The sequence below is a fragment of the Solea solea genome, chromosome 11 (genome assembly GCF_958295425.1).
Source record: "Solea solea chromosome 11, fSolSol10.1, whole genome shotgun sequence".
NCBI classification, from domain to species: Eukaryota; Metazoa; Chordata; class Actinopteri; order Pleuronectiformes; family Soleidae; genus Solea; species Solea solea.
Window position 1 is genome coordinate 22390794 of NC_081144.1, and position 19202 is coordinate 22409995.

The 19202-nt window shown below is 41.1% G+C and overlaps 1 protein-coding gene across 3 annotated transcripts in view; it reads right to left on the reverse strand.

Annotated features, from left to right (window-relative positions):
* Positions 1 to 262: 262 nt before the first annotated feature.
* Positions 263 to 19202, reverse strand: part of LOC131468975 (metabotropic glutamate receptor 7-like) — a 180651-nt gene continuing 161711 nt past the window's right edge. For all 3 annotated transcript variants that reach the window (XM_058643722.1, XM_058643723.1, XM_058643721.1), the window contains exons 10-11: positions 10636 to 10888; positions 263 to 1462 (exon numbers count right to left, since the gene is read on the reverse strand). In XM_058643722.1, coding sequence (XP_058499705.1) covers positions 1413 to 1462; positions 10636 to 10888 — 303 coding nt within the window. In that variant the 3' untranslated portion in view covers positions 263 to 1412. The remainder of the gene's footprint in view (positions 1463 to 10635; positions 10889 to 19202) is intronic.

The window sequence follows — 19202 nt, forward strand, 5'->3', positions numbered from 1 at the left end:
TTAAAGTGGACCAACCGTTTGTCTTAAATACTTGAGTTATTTTAGAAATGTTGATATGACACGTAAAAGAAGCACTCTGCCAAAACATAACATTTTATTTTGTACACAATGTACAAATGCAACATTTCCCACAGATTGCAGAAAAGTAAAATAGCAACATTTTTTTGTTTTTTTTTCTTTCCTGTCTTTTCTGAGTGACCAGGCTGTGTCGCACTCTCTTTGTGCCGCGGAACACAAAGAACACAAAGAGGACTCAGACATGCACAGGGACAGAGACAACGATGGTATGCTGTCTGGTTTAATTTGTAGAAAAGATAACAAAATGACTTTTTATTACATGTCCATAATTCCACAGATAATCACAACATACTTGCATGGTTGCTCTGATAGTAACGGTCACCCAATAATGTATGAAACTATGAAAAACAAACATGCTTGCAGACTGGGAGGGAGGAGTCAATTCAACAACAGATTAAAGCCATTTTCCGTTTTTTTTTTTTTTCTTCTTCTTCTTCTTCTTTTTTTCAAACAAAGCTTAGTCCTGGTGAAGAGAACAAAGCGTAGAAGGATGCTGAAGCTCATTATCATTTTTCAGAATTTATTTCACTCTTTTTTTCTTCTTTTTTTTGTCGTCGTCGTTTACATCAAATATAACAGACATACATTGGCACATGCAAAGTGAACACTTTGTGGTGCTTTTCATTACCATCCAAATCCAATTGAACAAAGACTGGATATCTATAGTTGTACTCCAAACATGAAAATACTCTCAAATATTTACAAAAAAAATATATACTTACAAATGCCCATCACTCGAACGTTATAATCACCTGGGACTGATCTGAGCGGATTCTGGTCAAAACAAAAACACTGTGTGTGGCAGAGCTTGCTGTTCAACGTAATTCAATCGAGTCGGGGGGAAAAAGAGAGAGGCACGGAAAAAAAAGGAATCACATACAAACAATACAAAACAGAAATCTGATAATGGGAACTGCAAGAGAATATGGCTTTAATGACATTTCAAATGAAAATATCTTGAAAGCAGAGCCATTGGCCTTTTTTTTTTTCTCCTCTTTTCTATCGTCTGTCCTCTTTCACAGTGACCCCCTTTAAGCAGGCAAGTTGTTCTCTGTCAGAGAGAAGGGGGCCACGAGACAAGCGTCAAAACTACAGTTTGGTTCTGGAGGCCCAGTAACTCTGGCCAACAGCTGTGCTCGTTTCTGCCAGGACTCATGTATCATGTCTGGATGAAGGGTTGGATGCTATCCACAGTCCTGGAGTGCATAGGTACTGCAGGTGCTGGGACGCCTGCTCACTCCTCTCACACTCTCTCCCCCTCACTGTGTCTCTCTGTTCCACCACTCATCCCTTTTCTCTTTTCAATCACAGATAAAGGACAAATTGCGAGCAGATCATATCCTGAGGTTGTTGTAACTCACGTAGGTTTTCTTGGTGGCTTGACCTGAAAAGAGAAGACGAAGAAAAAGAAGATTAACATTTGCTTTGAGACGCGATGGAGCCCCAGAAGGTGAGGACACGGTGGCTCAGTGGTGGAGCTATAGCTGCAAGATATGAAAAGGGAAAGAAGTGTGAATGGATTTGAATGGGTGAATGGTGGGTGGGTAATGTAAAGAAGCTTTCAGTGGTTCATAAAGATGGAAAAACACTGTAGAAATACAGACCATTTACCAGAAAAAAAACATGGAAGGAATAACAACAGAAGCCTGAAAAACAGAAATATACATATATATACATATATATACATATGTATATATATATGTATATATATATGCATTTGTGAGATGTAGTATATCTTTTGCGGGATCTCTCATTCATTTAGGTCAGTGTACTTCCAGGTCAGTTTGGCTCATGGACGCTGAACAAACAAACAAACAAAGTGGAGCTCACACATCTGTGGAAGAGGATTAGTTTTTTATTTTCATTTAATTTTATTATGAAGACATTAAATCAGCGCTTGCCTTCCCTATCGTTGAGATGCAAATGAAGAGACTCCTGCTCTGTGTTGTTACGTTGACTTCACCTGTGCTGTTGAATGATTCATTTCTCTAATTATGCTTTTATTAGATGTTTAAACTTGTATTAATCTGCGATTCACGCCAGTTTTTTAAGCCCACATTAACAATGTAAAGCCACTCTTACGATTGGGAATCAAATGAATAAAAATAAAGTTACTATATGAACTTGACTTTTAGTGTTTAGTGAAAAATGAAGGAACCAGGCTGCAGCGTTAACATATGCACAGTCTAAAATGATACAGCTGTGACACAGAGAAGCAGCAGAATGACTGTAGGTCACACTGTCTCTCAGCAGCTGCAGCTTCCTTTATTTATTTCACTTCCCGACTCAGTGATAGAGCTGCAGTCTTTTTTCCCAAAGTCACAATGTATCCCAGTTGTTATGTCGTTGCATACATCACACATCACCGCTCCTCCTCCTCCTCCTCCTGCTAAACACCAGACTCATGACCAAGTCACCAAAACAACCGTCTGCACCTTTCTAAGATCATGTAATATGTTTTTCAACCAAATAAAAGGAAACAAGGAGAGAAAAAGCACATTTAAAAATGATAAGCAGACGCTCTGTGCCGTGCATTCTTATTGTCAGCTGTGTGCAATCAGTGGAGACAGTCTGTGGCCCGGCACATCATTCCAACTCTCTGTGCCCCCATGTGAAGCCCGAGCTTCTATTTTCAGATGTTAACTAGTGATAAAAAACACAAACACCACACAAGTGGGCACCGAACAAATGCTAGGGCAGGCAATGTGATCCCAGTCTGCATTGCCATGGAAACGTATCCGAATGTGGCTGAGTGCCTCGGTTGCTGTGTGTGCGTGTGTGTGTGTGTGTGTGTATTTGTGTTTGTCCTCTCGAAATATCTAGCGTGATAAAAACCAATTTGAGTTTCAAACCTTCAGAATGAAGGCGTTCTTTTGTAAACGGAGGTCACGGCGGCTTGTCACGTCTTCAGAGGAACGCGTTAGGGGAGGAATTCGGGCGAGTGTTAAGGTCAGATGTTGGACATATTGGATGTTTTTGTCAGGTGTCAGGCTGGGGTGATTAAAAGTGGGGCAGGGAGATTGCAGTGCAGTCTGTGGACGAACAGAGAATCTGTGGATCTGTACAAATATCATCCTCTGAGGTCAATATGCATTTTAATAATCACTGACATTGCTATAAATTCTCTCTCTGCTGCCTTAATGCTGAACTCCCATGGGCTGTGTGCAATTAAAATCACACCATTTCTTTACAGCTGTAGTCTCCGCCAGAAAGACTAATGAATAAAACATGAGTAAATGTACATCAGATTCCTGCTGGTAAACCACAAACAATCCTTAGGAGGAGCAGGCAGTTTGAGCAAGACGCCACTGAGCGTGTGTGTGTGTGTGTGTGTGTGTGTGCGTGTGGTCTGAGATGGAGACGTCTACCTATGCTATCATCTACATTTTTAATAATGGCAGAGTCCATTACTCATGTTTGCGTGCTGCTGTCTGTCAGCTCGTGTTGTCTTACCACACTATTCATTGTTAATGACATGAATTAGTCGAAGACATAAATGGTGAGTGGGTCCAGTGCTAGGCTCAGAGGAGGGGGAAGGCTAATTATCCTGTTTCCTACCACAATAACAAGAAATAGTACAGAAAGTGAGAAGAGTCTGTGAAGGTTCTCAGGCATCCAGGTCATTGTCATCTCCTGTAATTAGCTGTAGGCGACTGGACTTGGTTGGTTTGGATGGTTGGACATAGAGTGTCTCTTGTCCTTCAGATGTCGTAGGACAGTCATGTCCAGATTATCTGGCTCATCACGCGTTCCCATGAAGGGGAACAGTTGAGTTTGGTGCAGTATGGCATGTCATTCTATGTGTTTCCCTAACCAGCCACTACCCTTGTGTTTTTGGAACCCTGCCCTTGAGGTACCACAGAAAAAAAATCACTAGACCGACTCTACCGACGCCACTCCTCCATTGTTGTCTGTTGTGTCGCGTTCAAAGTCATCGTTTGCACCGGTATGACGTTGCGCTGTGTATCTTGCTGACGCACAGCCCACACAGCCTGACTCAGGGCTTTATCGTTCCAGCACCAGACTCTGTGTGTAACGTCCCTCTTTCACACCTTGACTTTAGACCAACATTCTGAAACTGGGTCAGGGGAGTGAACGACCTGCATTGTTCAAATTAATAACTCTCTAGACGGGTTTTAAGCCGTCAGAGGCAAATTACCTGGATTTCTACCAATAGTTAGTGAAACATCGCCTCCAGAGAACCACAGTATTATTTTAAGTTTAATGACGTTCCATATATATATATATATATATATATATATATATATATATATATATATATATATATATATGTTAATGTATATGTATATGTATATATACCACCAGATTCAGAGACAGTGTCTTCCCCACAGCCAACTAAATACTAAATAAACCAAAAATCAAATAAGGCTGCTAAGTGCCCAAAATACAATAATGATGCCATCCATCAGCACCGGAAACACACTGTAAACACTTTACGGTTATTTATTTTATTTTTTATTTTAAATGATCACTGAATGTCCTGTGTGTTGTGTTTTTTATGTTTTTAGATACATCATTTGAGGGTCGTTGTATTCCTATGCAGCGACAATAACGACTCTCTGATTGTGATTCTGCCTTACTGCATCACAATATTAAAGTCTTGTCATTGCCACAAGCACTGCATGTTCTAGCTGAATATGATCGCAGACCTGCATCTAGACCATAGATGGTCCATGAAAATGGACTCATGTGGTTTCCTCTCAATCAGGAGTTAAGAATATGTGACACCAGGGGGAAACTCCAATGTCAGAAGTCCATGTAAAAATGAGTTTTGATGTCTCATTGATTGATTTATAAAGTCAGTAAACATTTCCGTGAGTAGTTAATGGTCTCAATCACTAGTTCCAGCTCTTTTTTAATATAACATGACGTAAATGATGGTACATTTAAGTACCATAATTAAGTAGGTAAATTGTGGTAGTTAAATTTAATTATTTAATTATAACATTTAAGTGCGGCATATGAGTAAACACCAGCGTGACAGCTGGTATTGTCCTGGTTGCAGGGGACGTCTGTGAACTCTGAGTGGACAGGCTTTGTGACGTCACCACCAAACTGCCACTTGATCTAGATGTTGCATTTCGGTGACACTTGTGTCGCACTCCTGACAGACACTGCAGTGAGCTCCGTCTGTAATTTATAACAATCTATTACTCTGCCAGGACCTGCGACGTGGACCGTGAAAACGTGACTTTATTGGTTGACAGCAAAAATGTGAAGAGAAGACACTGTTGTTTGCGTGCTTAACAACGCTGGATCATAAAGATTTTAAAGCATGGACAAGTTTCTCGGGGAAAGTTAATGACACTGCGAAATGCAACACCTGCAGCAGGGGAAATTCAGCACCCACAACATGATGAAACATTTACTGCAGTCTTTAAGAATGCACTGTGTTTGATGCATTCCTCTGCAAGTCTCCAGACTACAGAGACTATACAGAAGCATACATCAAACACAGGGCATACAAACTGGTGTGTATGCAAACACTTTCACCTTAAATAAACAGTAAAGGCCCTTAAATGAACCAATTACTAGATGAATCATCACAGTTGATAATCGATTTATCGGTTTGAGTGCTCTGTTTTTAAATAATAAAAAAAACAAACTTATTTTTCAGTTGCTTAAATGTCAATATTGTCTGGTTTCTTTGCTTCATGTAACAAAGAAATCTTTGTACAAAACAAAACTATCATCATTTGGAGGTTTGGGAAACACTGATCGACCTTTTTCCATATTTTCCAACATTTTCCGGATCATTGTTGAGAAAACAATGGGCAGATGAATCGATTGTGAAAATAATAAACACACTGTAGCGATCATCACTGAATCTGCCGGCATCTCTGTGTCCTTTACTGTCATAAAAGCGAGACAGTGTCTACAGTTATAGTTGAAGTTACAGGACACATTCACTCTCACTCTCACAGTCATTTATAAAACATGGAGCACATAAAGGCTCAATGCTGAGCTGTCACATTGTTTATTATATTATAATATATGGCCCTCTCGATGTGAGTTCAGAGAGCAGCACCGTTTCTCCCCCAGTGAAAATAATGATTTAATATTTCAATTAGGGCTGCAACGATTAATCTATTACTAAATAATAACAAAATCAATGGCCAGCTACTTTGATAATTGGTTTGAGTGAAATGAAAACACGTTCTCTCCTCTCAGCCCCTAAAATATCCACTGTTTATTATCCTTTATTCATTCATTTTTATTTATTTGTTTATTATCCTCCATTGAGGAGGATTTATTGGCAGGAATTGGAGTGTAACGTAGCTTGAAAATGTTGTAAATACACTTGGAGGCCACCATCTTGTGCCGCCGTGTACAGCAGTACAGCAAGTCAGTGTAGGTTTTGCATTTTGAAGCAGAACTTGGGAGTGACGTCACACTCAAGTTGAGAAGTTGGAGACGCAAATGTATCTCGGGCTAACGATTACTAGCCAAGCCATTGTTAGCGATAGCAGCTGTAGTATTTAGTGCACACAGACAGCGTAGCAACGCGTCTACAGTTAAGAACTAAACAGTACTATGTGTGTGACTGAAATAACGGTAAAATCATAAAGTCATATTAACGGTAAAAGTATCAGTGTTTGTATTTTGGAATCGTGGAATAGCTACGTGAGGTTACTCTGGATTCCAAAATCTGAGTTCAAACTACCAACACAACACAAATGAAGAAGAACTCTCTGTGAAATATAGAAACTGATACAGTTTCCCCTGAGTTGAGAAATATCTTAATTATTTTCTTTGTTACGTGCCCACCAGTGACACTTGGTCCTGTTAGCGTACCTGTTAGCAAAGATGGCGGACACTGTTTACATTCTGGGAATGAGGTCCCGTCCCCCTACGAGTGGGTCTAAAAAGTGTGGAATTAGCGTTGCAGTTTCAACCCTCGGACCAAGTGTCACTGGTGGACACGTAACAAAGAAAAGAATGAAGATATTTCTCAATTCAGGGGAAACTGAGGTTGGGAAGCACAATTATTATGACGCTTTTCCATTGTACAGTCCTTAGCCGGCAATCGTGAGCTGGATCACGACAGAGTCTGTGCTCCGGTCATGCAGGGAAGCACTGAACTTATCTTTTTAATTAACTGGTTCTAATGATTCACCGAAAAGAACTGCTTTGCTCGTCATTAGTTTGTGTGTTTGTGTGTTTGTGTCGCGTATAAACCATGACGACCCCGCCCACAATGAGGAGGTACTACAGTAATGGAAAACAACGTGCCTGATACCAAACTGAGTACACACTGGACCTTTAATTGTGTATTTCCTGGTTTCTTTGCTCGTCTATGACAGTAAACAGTAAAGGATGATGAATGATGAAACAACAAGCAAATAACTGGGGAAATAATTGACAGATGAATGGATTATGAGGGGCACTGTTAGTAGCAGCCCAGATTTACTTTGCTTTTCAATATTGCAGAAATGATTTATGGAAAAAAATACTGTTTATTTTAGTTGGAATTAGTTATTTTCAAATGATTCCTACACTCACACCCTCACCTAGAAGGTACTAAAGCAGAAACACATGTTTACTTAAGTAAAACTAGTGCAGGACAGTGAATTGTTTCTCTTCAAGGATAAATTCCCTTGTGTGAAAAGTGTATTATGACAAAGACATTGCACTCTAGCAACCCCAATTCAGCAAAACTGATCATGCTGGTAATCCTTTAAGTCATCTCATACCAGGCTTGATGGGCTGAATGGAGGTATTCGGCACTGTGATGTTTACAGGAATTGACGGACAGTCTCCAGGGACGGTCGAGGCCTAGTTCAGGTTTCGGGTCAGTCATGCACATAAATTTGCCATTAATAAATGTCACTTCCACTGCTGCTAAAAAAGAAGGGCGAGGAGAGAGAGAGCGCGCGGGGAGGAGCGGCCAGGCGAGAAGACATTCATGATGGAGAGACAGAAGGTGAGAGACACGCTGAACAGATGACACGGTGCACTTTTGGGAGGACCTCCCAGAGACCACGTGCCCTGCTTGGGGAATTTTGATGCGCAGCAGTGACAGATGTTTAGGTTTTTCACTGTCGACGCAGAATGTGTAGGCGCTGGATGAAGTCACAGGAGTGACTGGCAAGGATGTGATACACTTGCATCATCTCCCCGACTTATATGTGCGTAACTCACACATTCAGTCACACACTGATGCACACGTCGCAAACTGCATGCACAGATGAACACGCACACACACACACACACACACACACAAGCTCATTCGGCTCATGACAGATGAATGTGACAACTGTTGGGTGTTTGGAGAAATTCCCGGGAAGATCTGTCATCTCATAGGCATAATTCAAAGAGGGCTGAGGGGCTGGTGCACCTGTGGGTGCCATGATCGCGTACGTGATTAGAGGCGTTGCAGGAGACGAGGCCTTTTGAGCCTGTGATGTGCGATTTGCATGATGTGTCAATCATCTCTATGTTCATCTACACAACAAGAGACAGAGAAAAAAAGCTTCCATAGCAACACAGCATGTGCAGTTTTTCTTGTGCTAGATCCATGTTTAGTGTTGTTTTTCCCGAACACTTCATCACTCGGGCTGTCAAAGTTAACGCAATATTAACGTATTTACTTTTTATTTGATTTGTTTGGGCACATGATTAACACAGGCAGTGTCTAGTGCATTGATTTTCTCCGAATGATTAAAAACCAAAAACTCCATAAAAGGACACTCTCACTCAAACAGCACTAGAGTGTAAAGTGAGTTTCAAGATGGATATTTCACACTGACTCTTTCAGATCCAGCATTGTGTGTGTGCTCCTTCAAACTAACTTCAATGCAGCCTTTAACAGGGAGGAAAAAAGTGATAGTAAAAAATAGAGGGCAAGAAAAAAAACCCACACGCAGCTCATGAGAGCTAGTGAGAGTAATGCAGGGCACACAATGTGTTGCGCTTCAAAAACACACATGTTGTGTGTTGTAGTGGCCAAATGCAGCTACCACCTTGTGTTGATGAGAGTATTAAAAGATGATTGATGGCAAGTTAAATATGAACAATTATGTGATTAATCACAAAAGAACGTTTTTAATCAATTGACAGCACTATTTATCACTTAACTGTGGAGGTGTGCATCTATCCCACTCAAGCGCTAATACCTGGCATTATCTTTGCTAACAGGATCATGCTTACAGTTTGAGATGAGTAACACACAGCTAGTGAGACAGATTATCTCCCTCCATTCCCAGTGACAAAGCCCTGCTTCTTGAAATCTCTCAGCAGGAGCAGGGCCCTCATCTTCTCTCATTCTCTGTGCTGTGAACAAGGGCTAAAGGTCTAACCATTTATCAGGAAACAAGATAACTATGTCCATTCTACAGGATGTTATATGCACTTTCTTACCAAGTCACCACCCAATTAAACTGATGGAATGGGACTTTCTAGTCAAGAAACATGATATATATCAGACAGAACAGTGAGCGTCTCTTCTAGGAAAATTAAGATTTCAAACACACTATAGTCTATACCATGTATCCATCTCTATAAGCTCTATGAATAACACACCAGATTGATTGACATGCGCTCTGCTACTTTTCATAGTTTTTACAACATGCGGTATATATAGCTCATGTGTGACTAAACATATAAAACCATTCATGTGGTGTGGTTTTTTTTAAAAAAAAATGCTGTATTAAGCTTCAAAAAAGAAACACTTTTGATGCCACATAACAGATTTAACTAAATGCACATCTCATTTTTTGTGCATTTTTCAGCAGATACAACAATATAATATTTAACTTAAGTGCAAGTGGGTGGATAAACAGATAAACACAATTGAGTAAAAAGATGTTGTAGTTATGCTGAATATGTCTTTATACACAGATACTGCACATTAGCGAGCACTTGGGAAATGCTCTTGTGGCTACTTTTAACTACATTAGAGTGTAGTTAAATGTTTGAATAGTATTTATTAATGACGAGTACATAAAGTGTTGAAGGTGTTAAGGCTTCATGTTAAGTTATGTATTTCAACCTAGAATTTCTATTCACCAGAAGTCATTTAAAGGAATACTTCACCGATTTGCATTTAGCTTTGTATTAATAGAATAGGGGGAGTATTTTTGGAAAAATGGTGCCTCCCAACCTCAGTTTCCCCTGAGTTGAGAAACACCAGTGACACTTGGTCCTGTTAGCGTGACACTTGGTCCTGTTAGCGAAACTGTTAGCAAAGATGGTGGACACGGTTTACATTCTGGGAATGAGGTCCCGTCCCCCCACGAGTGGGTCTAAAAAGTGCAGAATTAGCATTGCAGTTTCAAGCCTCGGACCCAGGCTTGGACCAAGTGTCACTGGTGGGCACGTAATAAAGAAAAGAATGAAAATATTTCACAACTCAGGGGAAACTGAGGTTGGGAGGCTACATTTTTTCAAAAACATTACCCCATTCTAGTAATACAAATAAATGCAAATCGGTGAAGTATTCCTTTAAGTGCTCTGATTGAAAATGAGTATTGCTCATCATGGTGTATGTATAGTATAGTATGTGGCAGTGTTTTTTAATGTCACTGGGTTACTTACTCATGGGATCAGCAGTGGGGTTTTCACACAGCTCTGTCTTAGCCTCTCCATTGGGCCTTTCGCTGGGTTTCTGGGACAGACGCGATGACATAGTGGCAGCTGTGACCACGGCCTTGAAGCTCCGCTTCCTCTTCTGTACGTTCAGCTCCGGGTGGAAGATGATGATGTACACCTTGGGCATGTAGAGCATGCCCAGTGCTACCGAGGCACTGAGGTTCATGGAGATGGTCAGGGTGGTCGTCTGAATGTACAGCTGAAAGGAAGCACAGGCAGGTAAAAAATGAATCTTTAATGCAGACCCTGCAAGAGCAGAGGAGCATAAAATAGCATTAAAATGCAGTGTGGGCTTTAATTTGACATCTCGACACCTATATAAGGTAGATAAATAAATCAGGAGAGGCACAAAAACACTTATGAAGAAAAAAGAGGGACACGACAGCTATGATGGCTGCGCATCTGCAGCCAATTACAGAACAGTCACACTGTTGAGCACAGCGCCGAGGCAATACCTAATAATAACCAATGCCTTATCACAAGATATAAGCTTTCAGTGAAAAACGGTCATGAAGAATCCCCTGACACAAGGACCTACATCATTAGAGAAGATGTTTGTCTGATACACTCGTGTGATACAAAGCTTCCTGATAAGAATTGGTTCAGTTTAATTCAGTGATAAAAAAACACTTGTTTTAATGACCTGACGGTATTATCTGATCTGTAATGATGTGACAGATGTAGGTGGTCTGGATATTTTTGCTGTGTGTTGCAGAGTGGAAATGGGCATCCATGTGTGCAGTAACTGCAGAATCCAGTAGCATTTATTAAAGCCTGACCTGCAGCTACTCACTCAAGTCAAAGGCAGTTCAAGCGTATTAATGACAATAGGAGCGTCACTGTGACTTCGAAATGTCCTCACATATCTTATTTTCTCCCCCTCCTTGTCGACTTGACAAATATGACTGACCGTGACTGTGACACGCTGCAGTCACTTTTGTTTTCCCTCTTCTGGATTAGATGTTTTATCAAAGGTGGAGGACTCAAGAATGACTTGAGTCTTGCTTGACTAAACCCTGATAAGAGACTAAACTTGACTGATGAAAGGACATCAGCCAAGCTAACATCAGTCATAATGAGACGTCACACTTTTTTGAAACATGATTTGTTGACGTGCGGTGCAATATTATCAGAAGACCTGGTCGACCTACTCGGAAGTAAAATTCCACCAGAGCCAGTGTACAATTAGGCAGCTATCATGGTCTAAACATCTTAAATATGGATTTGGGGATCTTACACACACACACCCCAACAAACACACCTTCATAAAGATATTTGAATTAGAGGTTGGACCCGTTCTTAGGACCTGATGAAGTTTAGGTTAAAATTTGACGTAAATTTAAAGCAACATTAGGAGCTGCACTGTGGTGCAGTGGCTAGCATTGTTGGCTCACAGCAAGAAGGTCACCTGGTTCAGATTCTGGCTCAAGCAAGGGCCTTTCTGTGTGGAGTCTGCCTGTTCTCCCGTGTGCACATGGGTTCCCTCGGGGTACTCTGACTTCCTCCCACAGCCCAAAAAACATGCAGATTTGGGATTAGGTTAATTGGACACTCTAAAGTGACTGCTGAGATTGGCTCCAGCTTCCCCCGCGTCCCTCAAGTGGAAGATAAAGCAGTTGAAAATGGATGGATATTTCTATTAGGGTCAGGTTCACTCATGGTCGCGGGAGTAAGCTACTTGATGCTGCTTTAATGTTCATTTTTGTTCAAATATAGTGTGAAGATGAATGAAACTGATGGATTTTCTGTCCATTTTGGCTACATCCTGTTCAGTGTTAGGGCATGTTTTTTTTTAACATGACAAAGCCTGAATGTAATGCTTAAGCCTGATTCATTTCTGGAAGTACAGATTAGCCTGGCTCAGAATGGAGGACATGACTGCACCAGGCTTAAATTGGATTCCAACACAAAAACCAGAATGCCTCTTGGGTTTGGTTAATCTTCTGTTGGGCTCAGTCAGTTTCACGCTCTCATGAGTGCATTTTTTAGGTAACTTATTGTCTGTTTAAGCATTCGCTCAAAGGCTAAATTTGACTTATTATGCTATGTACACAATTTCCTGTTGCAAAATCTGATTAAAATGAAAACAATTTCATTGGAAATTTCAACTCAAGCAAAACTAGCCGGTCTACAAACAGTACCACTGTGGAATTATCGAAAAAGTTGTTAGAGGAAGAAGAAAGTGCTATGAAGTCGTGTGATTTTACAGTAAATTAACATCTGGTTGTAAAACGCTGTAATAATAAAGGTTTTTTTCGTAAAAGTGGGTTGCAATTAATCAGCAAAAATGCTATGATGTGTTACACCAGCTAACAGTAATGAGGCAGCATGCTTACTGCAGCACACCAGTCACACAGCAGTCACGACATTAGAGACTATTTGTTTCACATGATATGATCCAAGTGCATATTAACACTTTTTATTTATGTGGAAAAAAACCTCCTTTTTTTCCCGGAGTAGAATCATCAGAATTTCATAAAACCCTAACTTAAATTCCCAAGTTGCACCACAGTAACTTTAAACTTGAGACTTTGTCTTCTGCACAAAGTGCAAAAGTACAAAAGTTACCTCTGTATTTTAGCCTCTCAGTGGCGTATTCCTCCTCTGATGTAGCTGGGTCCGTGTAGAATACAATAAGACGAAGCACGGACTACAGCTACTGTATCTGCAGCCTGTGAAAGGCTCTCACTGAGTTGAGTGGTACAATCATTCACACGATTACCATTCATGTGAGACAGACACTCGTGCGTTCTCCTTTCATGACATTCCTTTTCAGGGGTTACATAAGTGTCCCATTGTAATTGCGAGCTTGCACAACCCAGATCACGCCGTCAGGCCGTTCAGGTTTGTGTGAATTTCCTTCATTAAAAAGCTGATGTTTTCACCGAGAGGTAGAGGAGCCAGTCGTTCAACAAGGGCTCGTTTTGAGGGTCTTGGAGGAGAAAGAATCACTTCAAGAGGGGATGTTATTGTTTCAAGAGTGCGTCACGAAAGCCTCAGCACTAATCTACTGCACTTGAAAGCATCAGATGTCACTTACAGGCAGCCTCCCTGTCAGCCACTGGAAATGTGGATGGGGAACTGTAAGCACATTAGCTACCACTGTGTATCTGCAGAGCAGTGAAATGCTCACTGATTCAGTGAGACGAGGAAATGTCACCATTTGCATACAGTTCTTCTACGGTAAACAGCTCCACTAATAGTAATTTCTTTCATACTCATTTATATGCCGGTCATGCTGTTATTTTCCAATCTCCACAAAACACTCGAGTGCCTGATATTATCAACATGCCAATACACTCAACTGCATCTTGCTCCTGTTAGGATGTGGTGAGCTGCTTCACATTATCTGGCATGTATTAATAAGTGTATGAATATCACAATGCTTGCAGTGCACTCTGCTCTCTTAAAGCTTGAGAAGAACAGCAATGTTGTGCCTTCTCTCGGAGTCTGAGCATGGAATTTGCAGCTTTTGTGATCAGATATTGGCGCCGGTGATCGATGTATCCTTGAGTCGCACGCATGATGTCAAACACAATCACACATAGAATCTCTGCCCTGTGTCGTGTTTCCATGTTTGCAACTTGGAAACCTCTTTTGGTATCCATGGAAACACTACAGAATTTGGTGCAAGCAACTAAACATGACTGGAATACGCTTTTAATGAGATTCTGATCCCATCGAATTCACAATGCTGACCCTTTCTAAGCTGATTTATTGACCACCTAGGAGAGTTGATTTCAGAGGCAGGCGTACAACAGCAAACACACACACAGTGTTTGGGTTTTTAGGTGTTGTCCCGCTAATGCAGCTACACAAACACACCACATTAAATCCCCCTTTCTTTCTGTCTCTAACCACACATACACGGTTTTCTGTGCTGCTCTATGAGCTTGACCCAAATTCCTCTCACCCTCCACTTGAATGTTTCTCTTGTCACAGAACATTCATAATTAAATGCTGTTGCTTTAACATAAATAAATAAATGAAGCCATTTTCACAACTGCTTGGCAACTCTCTATTTATAGCCACGATGATGATTTATTAACACGCTCATCAGGAATCAAATGTTTGATTTTGAATTTTTACATCTCATTGACAACGCCAACATCCAGCCCCAACGAACACATGTTTTCCACTTCGACAAAAAGCTGTTGAGGGTAATTCTCATAATTATACCCACCAGGGATATACTTAGTGCAAAAGCAATTTAGCTGGGTACAGTTCAGTTGGGGATGCTTACTATAAATGCATACAGAGACAAGGACTTGATTCTGTAAGCGACAATTAGAAAGCTCTCTGCTCCATTAGCAAATGTGCTCAATTATGGATCCGAAGTATTTGAAGTCTCCTCTCATCTACCTGGATGCCGCTTGTTGTTTTGGGTGGCCTACTTTCCAGCCAGCCTCACTTCGTGAATAACTGCGTCTGGCTTTGTGTTGCAAAGCCCTGGTCCACGTTGGAGAAACCCTTTCAGGACCCATTCAGACCTGGCATTGACATGCATGGTCAGTGATCCGTTCCCACCTGGCATGTGACCACATGACATCGGATCTGGTTCCCCGGCACTGTATACTGTAAACACACTGAAGATATAAGTCTGATTGTAATGTGTGTTGGTGTGTGTGTGTGTGTGTGTGTGTGTGTGTTGCAAGCGAGCAAAAGACAGAGTCATTAAATGCTGAGTCGCTCCAAGCCCTACTCACGTTGCTGTAATATGAAATCAAATTTGAACCTTTAGCGATTAATCATGTGATAGAAAAACTACTGTATGAATGTGTCGTCTTTCATTCTTTCACTAGTTTACATTTGTCTTTGGGCAAGACACTTAAAGGAATACTTCACCGATTTGCATTTAGCTTTGTATTACTAGAATAGGGGGAGTATTTTTCAAAAATTGTGCTTCCCAACATGCGGGGAGAACATGCAAACCGGGATTTGAATAGGAGACCCTCTTTTTGAGGGGCAACAGTGATAGCCACTCCACCACCGTGTGATCCCAAATCATGTGGCTATCAGAGTTAAAATAAAAATGTATGAGCGTTGAATGTGTAAGAATACAGTTAAAGAGCAGCAGGTCAGAGATGTCAGCTGAGGAAACCAATCATTCTGGCAGTTGATGCAGACACACCACGACCCCTCCCAACGTGTATTTTGTGATTGGATATGAGGACATATTTTTACAATGGACTGGAAGTGTTCAGACCACATGTGCACATGATTGTAAGTGTTTGACTGTTCATAATCCACATTTCTGATCAATAAGCAGGCCGCACAAGACCACATAGCAACACATGACGGGCAATCATTAAATCAAAACAATCTCGGCAAAGAACAGTGCTGTTTTGTTTGAAGCAGATGGTGTTTTGTTCGTTAGTGCTCATATTTATCAAGCATTTTGAGAACAGGAAATAACTCCTGACCGTCCAGGCCTTGCCCAACATGTAGGAGGGCTCCACAGGACCAAAGATAGGTTTTTTTTTTGGGTTTGTTTGTTTTTTTTCTGAAGAAACCATTTTATTATTGTGGCTGACTTAGTGCTGGTGCAGAGGCGGAACACATGCTGTGTCTGCAGAAAGCAATGTCCGCACAGTGGTGTGCCTTTTTTCCAACAAGGAAATCACACTGTGGAACAGTGCTTATTGTGTAAGAAGCAATCATTCTGGCAGTCGTAAATCAAAAGGAAAAGGGATCAATCAAATCAAACTTTGAGTTTTATGTTGAAGTTGAAAAGATGTTAATTTAACACAAATTAATTTTAACATCATATTATATAAAAATACACTTTTTATCCCCTCGTTGATGTTGAATTTCTCTTCTTCCTCCAGCTTCCTCCCACAGACCAAACTGACTCTTGCCCAATATCAGCTAGGAGTGGCTGCACCTCCCACCACAATAATATAAAGCAAAAGCAGTACTGATGATGGATAGCTGCATTATATTTTTTAAAACAACTTTTTATTTTTATTTTAAATTGGATTATATTTCTGTTTACCTGATCTTGTGATTGTGCTGCATTGTACTTTGTCTCAGTGAACTAAAGGGGAGTGAATTCATATTATCAGTGTTATTAGTAGTTAATAGTATTACAGTTAAGTGCCAGGTGATTGCTCATTGTGTGAACTTCGTGGTTTCTCTCAGTGCATGGGCATGTCTTAATCATGGTAGCTTTTACCCTACTGTAACTGGATATCAGATTTTAGCCATCAGTCACCTACTGTACATTTTAAGCACAAACATCGGAGTTTACGCTAAAAAAAACTCTGAGGCGGGGGCTGATTGGGATTAGATCCTGGAATATTTTTTACAATCCTCACGACCCATAGTGAGCATCTTGCTGCCATGATCTGCTCCTGTTGCAGCAGCAGAGGCGCCAGGCAGTCCAGCCAATGTTCAGCACCAGTGGTAAATGGTGACACTACTCCTCCCTGGTCGGGCTCTTGGCCCTGGGTGATGAGGATGTGTGACTGCAGGTTTGGACCCATGGGTCTGGGGAAAAAAAAGTGGTCAGATAAAACACTCCCCACCTCCATGCTCATGTGAAACTCTGTGTCTGAGCAATTAATTCCAAATGTTGGCAGATGCTGACAGACTGCACACTCATGGGGCAGGCACCAGTGGAATAAAGAGTTATCTCCTGTCCAAACTCCTACTCCAGAACCAGACAAGGACCCGGTCTGCTTGTACCGATGGCTGCCTCAGCCATGACAAAGAACCTGCCTGGTTCCCACAGCCAGCAGGGTGATAATTGGGACCTCCCTGCGGCTTTTGACAGGTTTCACTGACTTGATCCCTTCACTGATGTTTCTGCCGCTGCTGGCCCAGGTCACCTACCCTCATCACACCCATCCAACGTGCCTGTTGTCGGTACCTCTAAGGTCCGGTATGTTGGCAGTACACAGTGGCGTCACGTGTTGCTATCCACGTGCCCGTGTGAAAGATTGCAATCTCTATTGTGCAGCAGATTCGAACCAATAACTGCCCCTTTGTGGTAGCAATTTGAGACACTTCAACAAGACATCTAGTGGCTTGTGGACAATCTGCTAGAAACCAGAAAGCAGTGTGTTATTTCAGATCAAATGCTGTCTTTGGAGACGTGAAGTTCAGCCGGCTATGTCAGCTTCACATCACATTCAGCAGAAGTAGAGACATTCCTTATGTGTATAACCAAACTGAAAACTTTATACACAACCAACTGACCCTGGCCTGGCCCCCAACTCAGACACCACTACCCTCCCTGTTTTCTGCTTCAAATTTCTCTTCCACTCATTTTGACAATCCTCACACTGAGCCAAAACACATCTCCTAACACTATCTCCCCTTTTGTAATCCCTGTATTTATTAGTAACAGGCATAAGACACAGTCTACGCACCACCATATTGCACCCTGGAGTGTGAAATTTACTACTATCCCCAATAAGCCTTACACTGGCAATTTAATCAACATGAAATGTGTATTCATCACCAAGTCAAATAACCTGTTGATGCATAATACTAAAATGTGTCTGATTAATGCACACTGTGGTAAACAAATCCCACATACTTAATGTATTTGTTATGAGGAAAAATCTGTCTTTTCTTTTTCTGACTAAGACTTGGCAACAGAATACGGATTTTATTCATTTGAAAGAACTGTGTCCTGTGGGCTGCTCCTTTATTGGGACCCAGTGCTTATCTGGCCATGTTGAAGGCCTTTCAGTTGTTTGGAAGAATCAGTTTTCCTGCCAGCTTATGAGCAGAGAATTCTACACGACTTTTGAATTACAACTATTGAAAAATTGGCCAACATAAGCCATTCTACTGTGCTTTCATTTATCGCCGCCCTGGTCCAGGAAGTACATTTCCATCTAAATTCAATAACTTGCTGTCATTAATTATTAAACTAGACAAGGTGATTTTTTTTTTATTGGTTATTTTAATCTGGACATAGATGATGTGACTGCATTTACGTATTCAACTGAATCTTTTCATTTCAAACAGACTGTCTCCACTATGACACTGTTGCCAGTATAGATTTAATGTCTCTGTGAATGTCAACTCTTTGTGTCCAAAAGAACGATTCACTCATTGCATTATAACTGATCGTACAGCTGACAAGTTCTCTGCGCACTTTAATTATGGTCTTATTACAGATTTTAACGATGTCAAACTTTTAACACAGGCTTTTAATGAATGTTGTACCACTTGGTTGAATACCAGTGCACCACTAATATCAAGGTCTAGGGCTCTGTGCAATAAATCTCCTTGGTTGTCAGACACTGTTTCTCTGCTTGAGGGAAAAACGTCTCAAGGCTGAACGTTTCTGGAAAGCTACGAGGTTAGAGGTTCATCGCCTAAACCTAAAAGAACTGGTAACCTTTTTCAATGCTTCAGCTAAAGAATCTTGGTCTGCTAACTCTGCTGGCCTAACCTTCAGTTTAAAAAGAAAGTTTTTATTCCACACCATTAACAATATTGTTTCACCACCCCTTTCTCTTCGCCAGGTGCCAACACTGATGATGGTAATCCTCCCT